The sequence below is a fragment of the Gallus gallus genome, chromosome 7 (assembly GCF_016699485.2).
Source record: "Gallus gallus isolate bGalGal1 chromosome 7, bGalGal1.mat.broiler.GRCg7b, whole genome shotgun sequence".
Taxonomy (NCBI): Eukaryota; Metazoa; Chordata; class Aves; order Galliformes; family Phasianidae; genus Gallus; species Gallus gallus.
The window spans coordinates 7,498,813-7,514,141 of NC_052538.1; the positions used below are offsets into that span (position 1 = coordinate 7,498,813).

The following is a 15,329-nucleotide window of genomic DNA, read 5'->3' on the forward strand; positions in this document are numbered from 1 at the left end:
AGCTGTTAGCTGCAGCTCTGCTTCTGGCAAGGCACTTACTGTGTGTCACAGGCTTACCCTTTTGTCCTGTGCAAGTTTGTTCAAGATATGAAATGGTAGGTGTATTTTTAATGTGGATGACTCTCAGATGAGGCTTTTTCCATTGAGGCATCCCTGTGCTGGGGATGGCCATGGTTATTCATCAAGCTTTCCTGTACATGAGCTTATAAATAGCAGTTATTTGTACTGCATTCTTAAAAATAAGCTGGATCTTCATTGTACATTTAAAAAAAAAAAGTTTATTATCAAAAAATCGTGAAGACAAGGTTGAACAGCAGTAGGTACAAAGAGAACTAACTACAGGTGACTTACTCTACCCTTGTTTTTGTCTACTACAATTTGTGTTACATTGGGCTTGTTTTGCCAAATGACTGGGGGGTGGGAGGATGAATAAAAGGGAATGCAGTGGAAAGATGAGCGGGGGAGGAGGGCAGAGGGAGAGGAACAAGATTTTGGTTCTTCAATTATCTTTCCCTGACAGTGGTTTCTCATAGTTGTTATACATGTCACTGATAAACCAGCAAAGTAGTTCACTGAGTTTCAGCATTATGTATGTTTGGTTTTGGTATAGTAAGCATCGTTTGTAGGGTTTTACTGTTTGTTTTTTTTTTTTTTAATTGAATTTGAGTATTTCCATTGTTTTCTGGTAGAGAAGAAGGCTGGAATAGCAAAGCAGCTTTTACAGTGAAACAGTAGACTTCTTTCAGCAGAGTTGGTACTGCAGTGATTTAACATAACTGATAATTGGCCTTCACTGCAGTCTCTTTGCAGAGGGATTTGATTGTCTGTGGTGGTTGCAGGAGTTGCGAGAGACTTTGAATCAAATAGAAATTTAACTAAAGCTTGAATTAATTCTTTGTTTATTCAGATCACGCTCATATCTCCTGTTCCACACTTTCTGTCCTGTCTAGGAAGCACGTGACTAAGTAGTGTGTGTAACAGCATGCTTTTGAAGGATGGGTAACGTACACTCCCATTTTATTTCAGGAACTTAATTCCTTGTATGTTGAATAGTTTGTAGCAGTCCCAGTTATTGCATTAGCTACTGAGAGAGTCAAGTGTATTTTTTAATTTTACCATTTGCTCCTTTCAGAGCATACTGAATACAGTATACAAGTGGCTTGTTTCCCTTTGATTTTTGTGTAAGACGATGATAGCTTTGTTAGCTTCCAGTATTGCTTTATGCAGACTTCTGATGTCAGCCAAATACTTACCATGTAAAAGTTTCTCATCTTCAGCATCGCAGATCTGCATATAGTTCAATTATTTCTGGAAATAGACCTGTGATTTTTTCTGTGCACAGCAAGCCTTGCATAACAGTTACATCTGAAGCTACAGTTTAAAGCTCTAAAATAGAATTTGGGCTGGCAGAAGTGATGGTGCCAAGTTCAGCACCAGATGAGATGTTTTAAAGCATAACTAGGCAATGAAGCCAAGGCCTGATGTATGGTGAGGCTGCTGCAGTTAACTGGTTCATGCAACGTATTTCAAAAAGAACAAGAGCATGTTTAAACACAGGCAGAATAATAGGGACCTTGTCACTTGAGCAGTAAACCTGATGAGGAAACGGAGGTGAGAGAAGGGGTGAAGGAAAGACTTCAGAACATTCTTCTACCCTCAAACATGTCTCAGCCAGCCATACTTTGGATGTATTTCATTTATGCACAGGACATGCAACAAAGCATATTTGTTTTAAGGTAATACATGCCATTCTAGATGCTGCTCTGCCCTGATGACCACCTAGCTGGCGTACAGTTGGTGCTTTCTGAAGATGTTTTCTTGATAACAGCTATGCTTGCAGAAGGCATAAGTTGTCTTCTGTGTATCTTCTTTCCAGATTTCTTCCAACCTCTGTATCTGATCAGCAAGGGCAGGTCTTCTCAGGTCAAGTATCCCTGTTACTTGGATTACTACCAAATTGTCAGTAGTGATTCTCCTAGTAGAGATCAGTGTATGATAGTTTCATGGTTATTTGGTCAGGCTTGGCATATACCAGGTACATTGGTATATTCTTGTATTTGCGTTTCTGTGAACCTCTTTCTTTGGTTTCCAACATTGTGTTTTTTCAGGGAAATTGCTTCAGTTAGATTCTTCCTTATATGTTTCTTGAATATTCTAAAAATAGTAAATCTGAAAAATTGCTTTGTTATAGGATCATAAGCAACTATTATTTTCACAACAGATTTTTCTTTGGCAGATTCTTTAATTGTGGAGTGGTATTAAGAGGGCTATTCTCTTGAATTGTCAAACACCTGGTATGCAGAAATTAAAGTATTCACCTGATTATAAACATTCTTGTGCACACCATGAGTTGGGAGTTAATCTTTAAATGGTATCTTTTCCTAAATCAGGATAATTATACTAATACATTTATGGTATACTTATATGTATGGCCATTATAACCTAAAATTATAACACTGGAGTTAAAGTGATATAAGAATCTAAGACTGTAATCTATTAATTTTCTAGTAAAACACAGCAGGCCAAATGCAAACTTATTAATATGTTGTTTGCCGAGGGACGGTGTGTTACTCTTAGGATTGCTTGTGATCATAGTAATTACTAACAAAACAATGAATTGTGAACACAGAGCTGAGTGATAGGAAGAGATAATGTTGCTTGCTTCCTGTTGATGTGATTCACTAACCCAACTTTTTCCATGAGGCAAGCAACTTTATTGTTTGTCCAGGAATTACTCATGTAACATCAACATGGATTTTTTTTGAACTGGTAGACATGGCTTTGGTTGTAAGTGCAGCTATGGCTTCAGTACAATAAGTGTATTTTACACTTTTTAAAGGACCTCCATTTTAAACTTCACAAAGATGTAATTGTTCAAGGACAACTACTTAATATGTAGTTTTGGTCTGAGAATAAGCTGAGCAGTTGAGTATATTTTACCTAATAAGCTGATGGGCAATACTGATTGTTCCCAATAGTGATTGAGTTAAAAACATGAAGGTGAAAGATCACTTTGAGATAATAAATGTTACCAGAGCAAGAAGAAAGAAGATAATGAAAAAAATAAACTGGAAATTAAATAAGCTTTTTTAGTAACCTGTTACTAATGTTTCAGAAGCAATCCTTCCAACAAGGGTGGAGTGCAAACTTCTGGTAAGAACGCCCCTACTCTGGTGTCAGCCTTCAAGTTGGCATCCATCTCCTGCATGTAAAGTTTGGCTGAATGCCTTCGTCCTCCTTTATTTTTGGAATAATTCCAGTTCCAGATCTTGTTAGTTTGGAGTAAAACTTCATCCATAAATTGCAGAGTACCTGCTACCAGAAAAGCAGGAACCTTTCTCTGCTCATTGTGCAGCTATTAGTTGTGGTCAGTAGGTCCTTGAAAGGGCAGACACTCTTTTGTCCTATCTGCTTAATACAGCTAGTGTCACTAAAGCCCTAGTCAGCACTTTGCTTTATTCATTTGGCTGTTGTTTATTCCAGTCCTTTGGTCCCAAAGTTTGCAGTGTTAGTAATGTCTGTATCCTCTACTTCAAAGGCTCTTGTTTTTGCTCCTGCATTCAGAATCAGCTCATCAGTGTTCATTCAACTTGTTGAGATTTCTGTGTATATTTTGTATGCTTTTTGCTGCAGAAGTGCTTGCAATGGATATTCTGTAAAAGGACTGAAAAGGCACTACAGAAATCCATGTTGTGATCAGATGACCTTAGGGATTACTACCATTGTTTTTTGAAAGATTTATTATTTTACCATTTAGGAATTTCCAATCATCATAATTTAGAGGCAGAACATAATTTCATTGGTGCTTAAAAACCTAATGGCCTCGGGAAATCAAAGTCTTTGAGAGGGTCATTTGTTTTACTCCATTATAACTGGGAAGCTTTGAGCATGGCAGAAGATTCAACTATAACCTACCCAAAAGACTGATGGCGACTGCATGTCTGCCTAAAACTGAAACTTTACCTGAGCTCTGTCTTCTGACTTCAAGCATGAAAGTCTGTATGCCTCTTTATGCCTTAAATGCTTCACCTGATCTGGTAAAAACTTTGTGTACATGATTGGCTCACTCATCCATTGTCACACCGCTCATTGCAAAGAATCCAGCAGCAACATCTCGCCTCACGAGGGCAGCAGTGAGGTTGGGTTTTCTTTTACTCTTGTTGAGTCACAGTTCCCTGGAATTGCCTGTTTTATTATAGTTTTTCTGATTTAGTTTTTGCTTACTAGGTCTCTAGAATTTCTGGTTTCTATTGTGATTTGAGTCTATGAATGTAGTTTTTTAATTAGATGTTGGGAAGTGTAACCAGTCAACCTTTGCTCTTAAGTCCAGTGCAGGAAGATGATTACATAAGATTTTGAGTTTTATCAGCAATAATGCTTAATTCTGTTGTTTCCAAAATACAAAGTGTCAATTCATTGATAGCAGAAGAAATGAGGAGTTGGGACTTAACATGACCATGCTTGTCATAATCTAGTGAAGGCAGTTTCTATATTCAGTTTTCTCCTTCTCCCAGTACTCTTCCCTTTCAAAACCAATACAGCTTTCTTCAAAACAAAGCTCATAGATACTGAAAAGCGTAAGACCTGCGCAAGTAATTGTTAGTGAGTAGCACTAGAGATAAGCTGCTGTATACTTGCGTATTTCCCCAGGCATGAGGAGGGAAGCTCTCCTGTTGCACTGTCATGTAAGCACTGATGCAACAGGACTCAGTTCATCACTCCTGTTACTGTTGAAAACTTTAGGATCATCCTTGAGCTGTTTTATGGTATCCACATCAGAGCAACATTGGCTATATTTATCCTACTGTTTACTCTTAATATTCTGCTCCACAGTTGCGTGATAGGATTCATATAGCCTTTTTTGCAGGAGCTATCCTTCAGCTAGAGATGGTTCTGTTCCTGGGATCTTCTAATCCAGTACTAATGAAGCACCCCTTGGAGAAGTTCTTTCATGGCAGTTTGATCAGGAAGAAGGGTGCAACAGAGACAGTGGTGCACTGTCTTCCCCAGCCCTCCTCCTGCCATGCTTTGTGCTCCAACTCTAATGACTAATAAAGGGGAGGCTGCCCTGTCACCCTGCACGTTCTTGTTACTCTGTGTCCTGTTCTTGAGAAAACTGAGTTTAGATGCCCTGTGTGATGTGGAAGAAGCTTTCATGCAGGGATTCAATTCACCTTCTATTTGTACAGCCTGCTCTAACTATGGAGCTCCCATTCTCGAGTCAGCACTGGGGAAGGCTGGGTTCTTCTGCACCTCCATTTGCAGTTTTGGGTGTTGGAGTGGGGAGCCAAGGAGCACTGCTGGCAGAGCAGCCCCATGGGGTGCATGCCTCAGCAGAAAAGTTAGGTGGGCAATGCTCTTCCTGAGAGCCTCACTGAAGGTAAGTGGATATTTCGCTTAACCTAGCAAGCGTTTTGATTGAATTAAATATAACTCTTAATTCATTTTAAATAGTCTTGTTATTTACGCTTGTATCAGTTTGCTAGTACTTATCAATAGCCTTAAAAGAACTAATCAAGAAGTGGTAAGAAATGTGCAAACCAGTGTAGTAACAGCTCAGAAAAGCCAGCTGGACAGACAGGTTTAGTGTTGTGCTGGTTTGTAGCAAGTCTCATGTCTAGATGCTTTTCAATATCTAAATTATTTAAAAGTGCTGGGAAAGACTTCAACAGATGGGCCAAAAAAAAAAAAAATTACTATAAAATACAATGCTGATGCACTTACCATTGGCATTTTCTTGTGCCATGATCTTGTACTTTTGCCCTTTTTGACCTCCCTAGGGGGAGCCCCCTAGGGGCCTGATCTGTAGGAAGTGTGAATGGCAGAAATCCACTTGAAACCAGCGGGTGAGTGGGTAGAGATGGGAGAGGAAGGAGTGCCCCTGCTCAGCGTTCTCCAGGTGGACTGTCCATCTACACTTTCAGCCTAAGCCTTAGCTTGAAGGAATGAGTTAAAAGGTTGATTTGTTTGTTTTTCTGGTGTCAAGAGAAGTCTTTAATGTATACATTTGGTTTGCTTTGGTGTTTCTTATATTGAGCTGCATGCACAGCATGTGCAGCAGATACTGAGGCTGAGCTACCTGCTGGCCTGTTTGCATCTGAGCACTGCTGTGTTTGAATTGAGCCTGATCAAAAGTTCATCACGCTCCTGAAGAAGCAATGTCAGTATCTATCTGCCTACGTGGAAACTTAGAAGTCAGAAGGGGAAAATTACCAGTTTTACTCAAATAGATTTTTATTTCAAGCTGTTTCCAAAGCTAAATTGCAGTATGAAAACATATGAAAGCGTACAATTTGTTTTTTCTTTTTCTTTTTTCTTTGTTACCAGCTTGATAAACAGTTTAAAAATAACAGACTTGCAGGCTGGTGTAGATGCTGCTGCTGAGTTAGCAGTGGTCAGCAAACAGCAAGCAGCACATGCTAGGGCTCAGGCACGAGGGCTGTCTGTGGCACCGTGTGTGTTTGGCTGTGGGAGCTGCCTGGCTCAGTAATTGCAGGTGCTTGTTTTCTAAACTCAGTATGTGGGTGATGGCCGTGCAGGCAGTGGTTCAGGCTGGTTCCACTTGGGAGGCTCTGAAAATCCCCTCCCTGGGGAAAGCTACTGGTGCAGCTTGGGCTTTGACTCATGAATGTGCTGGAGTCAGAGCAGTGTGCACCATCTAGAGGGAGAGCTGGTGCCTGAGATGGGATGGGAGAGGAAAACAGGCCACCCTGTTTTCCTTTACTAAACTTGCAAAACACTGAAGAGTAAATATTTACAGGTTCTATTTTGGTGTTTTTTTTTGGTTTTTTTTTTCCAAATGAGGTTGGGAAGCAAGGATCAGTAATGTAGAAAATAGGCAGAAGAGTGTGTGTGGGGGGGTGGAGTACTGGAGAAGAAACGTTATGCAATAGCTGGCCTTGTTTGTAACTTCAGGTATTTGTGTGGGAAATGTGAAATTGTAATTGGCTTGCATATCCTGTCACTATTTATAGTGTAATGGAACAAATACTTTCCCCAGGAATTAAAATTTTCTGCTTTTTCAGACTATATAAGTGCTTTTGGCAAACCTACCTGGAGTGGGATATTGGTTTATGGCTTAGTCTTAACTTTTACTTCTAAAAACTGACTTGATACCACTCAGTAATACTTCTTACTTCACTGCAGAGCAAACAGTGCAGAAGTTCAGTAACAGAGGTGTTGACCTTGGTTGGGATTTCTTTTCCTACAAAGTACAGCTTAATTCCTATTAGAGAGTGGTGTATTCAAGCAAACAGCATGCCTGTCTTTTAGACTTGTCTGGGGATTTTCCAGGCGAGGCCTGGAGATCTATCCCCAGAGGTCACATTGCAGCTTACTGTAAATTAGCTGTAGTTGTGAAAACTCTTAAATTGAGCAGTCCTGTCTGTTGGTTGTTCTTAGGGGGAGTGTGCAGGGAGGGCATTCCTCTGAGACATCTCTGGTTGGTCTTTGTTCGGTTTCAAAGCTGAAGCTTCAGAACCAGCTGGGGGCCATTTCTGGCTGTCAGTGAGAAGCCCTGTCTGCAGGGAGGAGTGCAGTCACAGGCTGTGGCATGGCTGCATTGCAATTCAGTGTGGAGCCTGGGTGACCAAAGCATTCACGTGTGCTCCAGTTTCACTTCTCTGTTTCTTACAGCTCATAGCTGCTGTGTCAGAGTTGATGTTATATTTTAGGTGTCAGGAGTGTTTTACCACTGATATATGAGCATTGAGAGACCATCAGCTCCCAGGAGAGCAGCACGGCTTGCTCTGCATGCTGGATACACCTCAGGGGTGGGATCAGCTTTAGGAGAATCAGCAAAGTGCTGACAGCACTGGGCCAGCCCCTCTTGGTTCTGGAGTCTGTGTGACATTTGCTCACATGAACTCTTGGCTTCATGTGTCGGTGCGTGGCAGTTTGAAGGCCAGGACAGCAGGACAGTGCTCAGCAGGCTGGGCTCTCCCCAGCATGAGGCGTTAATCCATAGCTTAAGATCTATTTTTTGAAGTGGATTGCTGAGCGGCTTAGTGCTGCTGGGTGCTGCCTGGTGAAGGGCCCTGGGCATGCTCCGACCTGGAGGCCTTCCCCTTCCCCAGTGGCAGCTCTGCACAGTGCTCACTTGGATGGGGATAACTGTGCCTGGTGGGGTGGGGAAGTATTGGGGCCACCTCCAGCTGGGCCTGACCTTTGCCGTGTCTGTCCTGAACATAGCCAGGAGGAGCAGGAGGAAGGGATGGCTGCTTCTCTCTGTGCTGTCTGCTTCCAGCCTTGTTCCAGCACCTGCTGTCAGTGTATGGCATCTGGTGCTCAATGGAGTTCAGGCATGGTGTTTGAAAACCTGCACATCCAGAGAACCTTTTGTCATAGTATTTTGAGTGTCTTTCTCAAAGCCTGACCTGTGACATATTCCTGAACACCTTGTAAGGGCCTCCATAAGGCAGGAGACAGGCTGGTTGGCCATGCTGTGCAGCTGTATCAGCACCAGTTTGCACTGCTGGTCTGGGCTGGGTTCTTCAGCACTGTGGCCAGCAGTAGGACTGGGGCTGTGGTGCTGTCACAGAGAGCCTGGGCGAGGTGCTCTCAGGCACCACAGGAAATTGAAGTCCAGATTGAGTGACCTTTTTAGCAAAGAGCTCATGGAATTAATCCAGCTCTGAGCTAAATTAATATTTTCTGAAGGATTTGTTGTGTCCTCGGGCAGCTGCTGAGCTCAACCTCTGGCAGCCCGGCCCTGTCAGTACAGCAATGAGGGTGGGTGGCAGGGCTGTTGTGTGGGATGGAGCCCGTCTGTGTGCAGCAAGTCCTCCTCGCCTCAGCCTTGAACGGAGGTCTCTGCTAACCGCCCTGAGAGGAAGGCTGGTGTAGGGTGGCTTCCCCATCTGGGTTGGGTTTGGGGCACAGCTCAGCCTGGAAGCACTGCTTCTTCATCAGATTTGTTCATTTGGTACACTGAGAAAGTTTTACAAACCAACAAATCATCATGTCCTTCTCTGAACAGTTTTGCCATTGTGTTTGCAGAAAAATCTGGGGGAGCAGTGTATGTGCTGCCCTGGGCGCGTGCTCCCTGAAGCCCCTGTGTGCTGTGGTGTGCTTCAGTGCTAAGCTATGCTGTGTCCTCAAAGCTTATGGCATGATCACCTGTAAGGTGCTTCAGTGGCTGCAGTAGGAGTAGACTTGCTGCTCTCATGCCAGAGTTTCCTGCCAGAACCGTATCTCACTTCCATTGTGCTCTGGGGGTGTTACTGTTCCCCTCTTTGGCCCCTGTCTTTATCTGAAGTCTCTGTAGCAGGAGTGCAGCTTCCTGCCTCAGAACACTTCCTTCCTTTAGCTTCACCTCGGGATGGTTGTTCAGACCCCACAGCTGTGGTTTTCCTCTCGTGATGCTCACGTGCTCATTGCAGAGCTGATGGTTAAAGAGGTCACTTGGCCAACCTTGCCTGAAGCAGCCAGCACCACACAGAGTGGTGAAAACACATCCTTGTTCTTGCAGAAACCTGTGGCAGATCTGTTTTTGGGCACTGATGTATTTATTCTTTCTTCATGTGCAAGGCCAGTGCAGGACCAGCTTTCTGCTCTGCCTCTGCCCCGTGGTACTTGGAGCTATTAGCAGCAGAACTTCGTAGACTGGAAAACACAGTGGAATGGTGCCTAGAACTGGCAGTGTCTGTTCATGAAACAGATTGATGAGGTGTGCTTAAAACCATCTATCTTGTCATTTTTGTCTTCCATTAAAACTTGCTGAGTTACTGTGGCGGGGATGTGTTAAAGTATGTATGTGAGAGGGGGTTTGTAACCGAATGCTAACATTTCTTACTGGGGTATTTAGTACAGCTAAGAAAAGCACGATCTGCCCGAGTCTTCATTGGTGTCACTGGATCTGAAAAGAACCTGCCTTTGTCTGCCAACAAACCTTACTGTTCTGCCAACAGTTCTTTGTGACAGAATTGCTTGCAATTGTTTGGCTTACAGAGAGGCTTTCTTCAGATATATGCAAGCAACATCTGTAATGCAAAGCAGAACCATGATCACCTCTGCTCTTCTGCCTGCAGAGATCTCTCTTAACATTTGGAATCTGCTCTAAAACTTTGACTTTCCCAGAACAGCTTGTCCTGGGAGGTGCTTATGGTTTGTGGAGTGTGCCAAGCAATGCCATCCATCACTCAGCACTCAATATGAATAGGCAATCCAAGAGAGTAACATGGTTTGTCCATAGAGTAAGGGTCTATTTCTTAGGGCAATAGAATATGAATGCACATTTTATGGTTCTTTTCCTATCCTTGTGATGTCAGCCTCGGAAAGATGGGCACAGAAGTGCTGGTAGCGAGGCAAGCTGGAATGAGTTTGAGAGTTTTCATGCTGTCCTGCAGAGTGTGGCCAGGGAAGGGAATAAAATCAACCACTTTGTAAGCATTGGAGCAGTTGAACGACAACGACCGTTCCTGGGTTTTCCATTCGTTTTCTATTTGAAGGAAGAAGCAAAATAAACCAGGCTTCATCTCTCTTTGTAGGTCAAGTCAGTGATAAATCTGCTGTTTGCCGCCTACACGGGGGATGTGTCTGCACTCCGGAGGTAACAATCTGCGTGGGGCTGACAACAGGAGAGCTGCTGGTTTGGGGGCTGCCCTTGTTTGCTTCTAAATGTACACTGCGTTGGTGATGGGGACGTTGAGTCTGTACTGGAGATAGAATGTGTTCTATATGCACTCCCCTAATTATTGCATTTTAACAGCTGCATTTTGCCCGACTTCTTGTTTGGCTGAACACACTTGAAATGGAAGTTTTGAGACATTATACCTATGTGCAGAAGGAGAAGTATAAGGATGCATAAACTGTTACATCCCCTTCCCCCCCCAAGATGCTTTAATGTTTTTCTTTATAACAATTAAAGGCTTAGCTTTTTTCCTAATCTCTTATTTCTGAAGCCAAGGCAGTAGGGCCCCTTTCGTTACCACTTGTTGCCATTTATATCCTCTTGCAACAGATATGTCATCATTCTAGTGCAGTGGTATTGTTCCCATCTAGTTTTGTAACTCGTTTTAATTATATAAGGCTTTTCTTTACAATCAATTCCTTTTTTAGATTTGCTCTGTCAGGGATGGATATGGAGCAGAGAGACTATGACTCACGAACAGCATTGCACGTAGCAGCTGCAGAAGGTAATGTCTCGCTGTGTGTAACTTGCTGTCTGATATTTCACATCTATGTAGATGCATGTAAACATATACACACTCCCAATTCTGTCTTACAGGACATGTGGATGTCGTTAAGTTCCTGCTGGAGGCCTGCAAAGTGAATCCCTTTCCCAAAGACAGGTGCGTGGTTTTAGTGCTGGTCTCTACTGGGTGGAGGTGAGGCTGCCATGTATGGAGTTGAGATAAAGAGGCAGAAGGAACAGTCCTGCTGGCACTCCACTGATGCTCTGAGCAAACAGGAGTGAGGGGTGAGGAAACTGTTAAAAACCATCATTTAAAAGGTTATGCTTAGCTTACCAAGTATTTCCCTATTTAGTGAACTTTGAGTGTTTCATGTGCTTAGCTATTACTGGAGTACGTACAGAATGGGAGTTGTGGTGCTTTTAGCCCTGTGCTTGCATGCTGATCTTAGAAAGACTGTCTTCTTCCCTGTAGATGGAATAACACTCCAATGGATGAAGCTTTACATTTTGGACACCATGATGTGTTTAAAATTCTCCAAGAGTATCAGGTCCAATACACACCGTCAGAGGATTCCAGTAATGGCAAGGAGAACCGAACGGTTCATAAAAACCTGGATGGCTTACTATAATCATTCTCAGCTAGATCCTAAGAATCCAATCAGTTACCTATTTAATTGTGGTATACTTAAGTAACAAAGAGCGTGTGTGTTTCTATCTGATAGTGGTATATATTTTACAGAAGTCTCTGTTACTTCAGTGTTATGTTACAGGAGTTTCTATACGCACAGGACAAATCCAGTCTCTCTCTCTCTCAAAAAGAAAAGAAAAAAAAACAACTAAGAATCTCCCTCCATAATGTGAGCAATATTACCTCATGCTGCATATAATTGATGTATACAAATATTTAGCTGTTGTTGGCTTTACTGTGCACTATTTAATTTATTTTTGTGTTTGATGTGAACTCTTAGTCTTTGGTAAGGAATTTCGTTTTGCTGAGTTTTTGTTTCTACAGCCCTCTGTTTCCAGTATGGCCGAGATGAGCTGGAGTACTGTCAGGTACTCAGGTTTTCGAAAGCTGAGGATGCTGATGTAGATGTTGGCTGGGTATGTTAGGTAAGGATCTACACTCACTTCTTAAAATAAGTAAATAAAATCCACACAAGCTTGTTTACATACTATAAATCTCAAAAGAGTATATAGGTGACAGCTGTCAATGGTCTTAAGCTTGTTCTTAGGGGTAGTCTCATTATGGTATCTGTTTTAAGGTTTGTTTGACCAAATGGCATAAAGGGGGAGTGTGACTTGTAACATCTACCAGTGTTTAGGGTTTTTTGTTGTGTTGTTTTAGCATCTCTTTCAGTTCTTTCCTCCCTCCTCTCTCCATGTTCAGCTGCTAAAGTCCTTCCCCGTGGCTGGGGAAAGCGGGTGCTTCCACTCTATGCAGTTGTGTTCCTTGCAGGTATATTTGCACTTGGGTGAGCCTTGAAAAGCTGCAAGACCCCACAGTGGGCTGATGTCTTGTTCTTGGCAGCTGCATCAGGAACCAGGGAGGGGAATGCAGGCATGTGAAAGGCAAAACGCTAAACCAAATACTACATGTAAATCTGACTACGTTTAGGCTTATATGAGGAACGCAGACGGAGTGAAACAGCCTTAAGGAGCATAGAGCCAATCAAAGCATGAGCAGAGCAGGAGATAAGCCAAATTTTGGGAATGTTCTCTTCTTGCGCTGCCATCTGTCAAGAATTGGCATGTCGGTGGGGTTACGCTGGCGTAGAATAGGAGTTCAGCAACAGGAGCACAATTAATTAGGTGATGTCTTGGAGCTGTGGCATTTATTGTCTTACTGCTGAAGCAGCTTGGCATGTGCTCTGTCACAGGAAACGTAGATGCAGATATTTTGTTGTTTGCAGAACTGTGATGTTCCGACAGTTCCCTATCCCACTTGTAATTGTTTTTACCAATGCTGTGCTGTGGTTTAGAAACCTCAGATGATCAGGGATTTCAAGTTAAGAGTCTGACTTTCACAAGACCCCACAGTAGTTGGATGGGGGTGGATTTTAAAGAAGAATCAGTGTGGCACGTGCAAATCATGTTAAAGAATAGCACAAATAGCAGGCTTTATGCTGGCACAAAACACAAAGCATTAGTAGATCTTGAAGTTCAAACTTTGCGCGTAGGCACGAAAATCCTCCTGAATTGGTGTGTAGATTCTTTCTAAGAGTGGGCCAAGCACTTTATAAAGATGATCTGAACCACATTATCTTTCTTTTGCAAATGGGGAAACCGAGGCATTGAGAGAAGTCTATTCTCCAGAATGACCCAGAAGGTCAGAACAGCTGAGAATAAATCCTCTTGAGATCCCGTACAGTCCTCTACTCAATATGCCATACTGCCTCCCACAGGGAGGAAAAATCAAATGGAAAAGTGTTTGATACTCATCACAAGCAGTGGCTGTCCTCATGCTGATGAAGTGTTGGATGAATCTGAATGTCTAAAGCCCTGAAATCACCTTTCTGCACTGGCTGGCATGGTTTCACATGGTTATCAAACACTTCTTCCTCAAGAATCTTACTGCTATTAAGCTGCAGTGCTTTTTGCTCTTTTCTTCCTGAAGATCAGCTATTTTTCTGAAGGCTTTCAAACATCTTCTAACCCATTCTCTTCACATCCTGTGTCACAGCCACCTTTGTTTTAGTTGAGAACTGAATCAAATGGCCTGTGGCTCTTTATTGAGCCACACTGGTGACTAAATAGCACAAGGCCTCTTCTCCACTGCACCCTACACTAAATTCCAACTCATTTTCTCTGGCAACAATAAGGAAGTCTTTCAGATGGGCTCTAGTATCCTGTATCTCAGTGGTAATCTGACTTCTCCCATTTTTCTGTGAAAACATATCCTTGAGCCTCTCAGAAAAATACCTGATTTCATTTTATTTAACTGAACCTTGTATTGCTCAAACAGGCATTTTTCAAAGGTAGGCTTACTATGTAGTACACGTATATACAAACCTCCCCAAAGTGGCATCTTAACTGAGTTAACAGAAAAAAAACATCACAGCTGTCCCTCAACTTAATGCTTTCTAGATCCTTCAGAGTGCTTTTAGCCAGTCTTAGCTTCAAGTGCATTTCTGCTGGATAGTCTTAGTATTTTCTCATTGTGAGAAGATGCGTTATTTTGTAAGGTTCAATTAAGCAATGCAGCTATCTAGACAAGGCGTTATTTATAAATATATGCAGTATATTGGTTTGGCTGTTCATCATCCATGACACTGACACGTAGATTTTAACCTGAATAGCTTTTGGTTATCTTCTCAAACGCTAACTTCCTTATGCTCCAAAGATTCCCTCACGCATTTGTTTTGTCACATTTCTTCTGTATCACAGACTGAACTAAGCTAACTTAATGCTTTGTACTCAGAAATATTGTGATAGTCTTAGCATTAATTAGCCGACCTTTGTGAACAAAATGTGTTGTACTGGATTTTTTTTTTGCTTCAGAGCTGGACTAGCAGTGACTATACTTATTGGCAGTGTACTTCTAGACATTGTAACTGACTGGGCTGATCTTGACTTCTAGATTCTGTCTTGTGGGGAACAGACAGCGATGAATGTATTTCTAGCAGTTTCCCATGAATGAATCTAAACTTGAGCTGTACTGGTTCTGAAAATGAAAGCTATTTATTTTAAGAAATAAAATCCAGATAGTGTTGCTTTTTACAGCATAATAAATGGAAATACCAAGAAGATGGTGGTGGGTTTTTATTGGTTTTGTTTGTGACTGCATTGAGATGCAAGCCTTCTGTCCAAAAAAACCTAATCCGTTCACTTCTGGTGTACAACCAAATGAGATCAAGTCTACACATATAGGGCTGTGTCATTTCACTTGTTGCGTTCTGTTAATACTGGAATTCTTACGGGATTGGCCATATGCCCTCAACAGCTCTATCTTTCTCTTGCCTACTCTTCCATCCCTCATCTCAGCAGTTTCTTTCCTTTTAGTTGTTTTCTGGATACATAAAGTGTAAAAGCCTGAGCTAAGAGATTGTATCACCCGATGGCTGCAGAGCATAGTGATGTACCAGTGGGCCAACTTGATGACCCATGAAGGTTACTGGTAGGCCAATTACTTTTCTGCTTAACTGAAATTAGAAATCCAAGTAGAATCTACTGAAGTTTGTTTGAAGAAAAAAAA

General features: G+C 42.2%; 1 protein-coding gene across 2 annotated transcripts in view; it reads left to right on the forward strand.

Moving 5' to 3' along the window:
* The window catches only part of GLS2 (glutaminase 2), a 55,410-nt gene extending 40,529 nt beyond the window's left edge, over positions 1 to 14,881 (forward strand). The window contains exons 15-18 of one of the 2 annotated variants that reach the window (NM_001395998.1): positions 10,488 to 10,549; positions 11,059 to 11,135; positions 11,228 to 11,291; positions 11,607 to 11,957. In NM_001395998.1, the coding sequence (NP_001382927.1) occupies positions 10,488 to 10,549; positions 11,059 to 11,135; positions 11,228 to 11,291; positions 11,607 to 11,763 (360 nt within the window). In that variant the 3' untranslated portion in view covers positions 11,764 to 11,957. Of the gene's footprint in view, positions 1 to 10,487; positions 10,550 to 11,058; positions 11,136 to 11,227; positions 11,292 to 11,606 lie in introns of both variants that reach the window. The other variant, XM_015289390.4, reaches the window with a different exon arrangement.
* Positions 14,882 to 15,329: the final 448 nt, after the last annotated feature.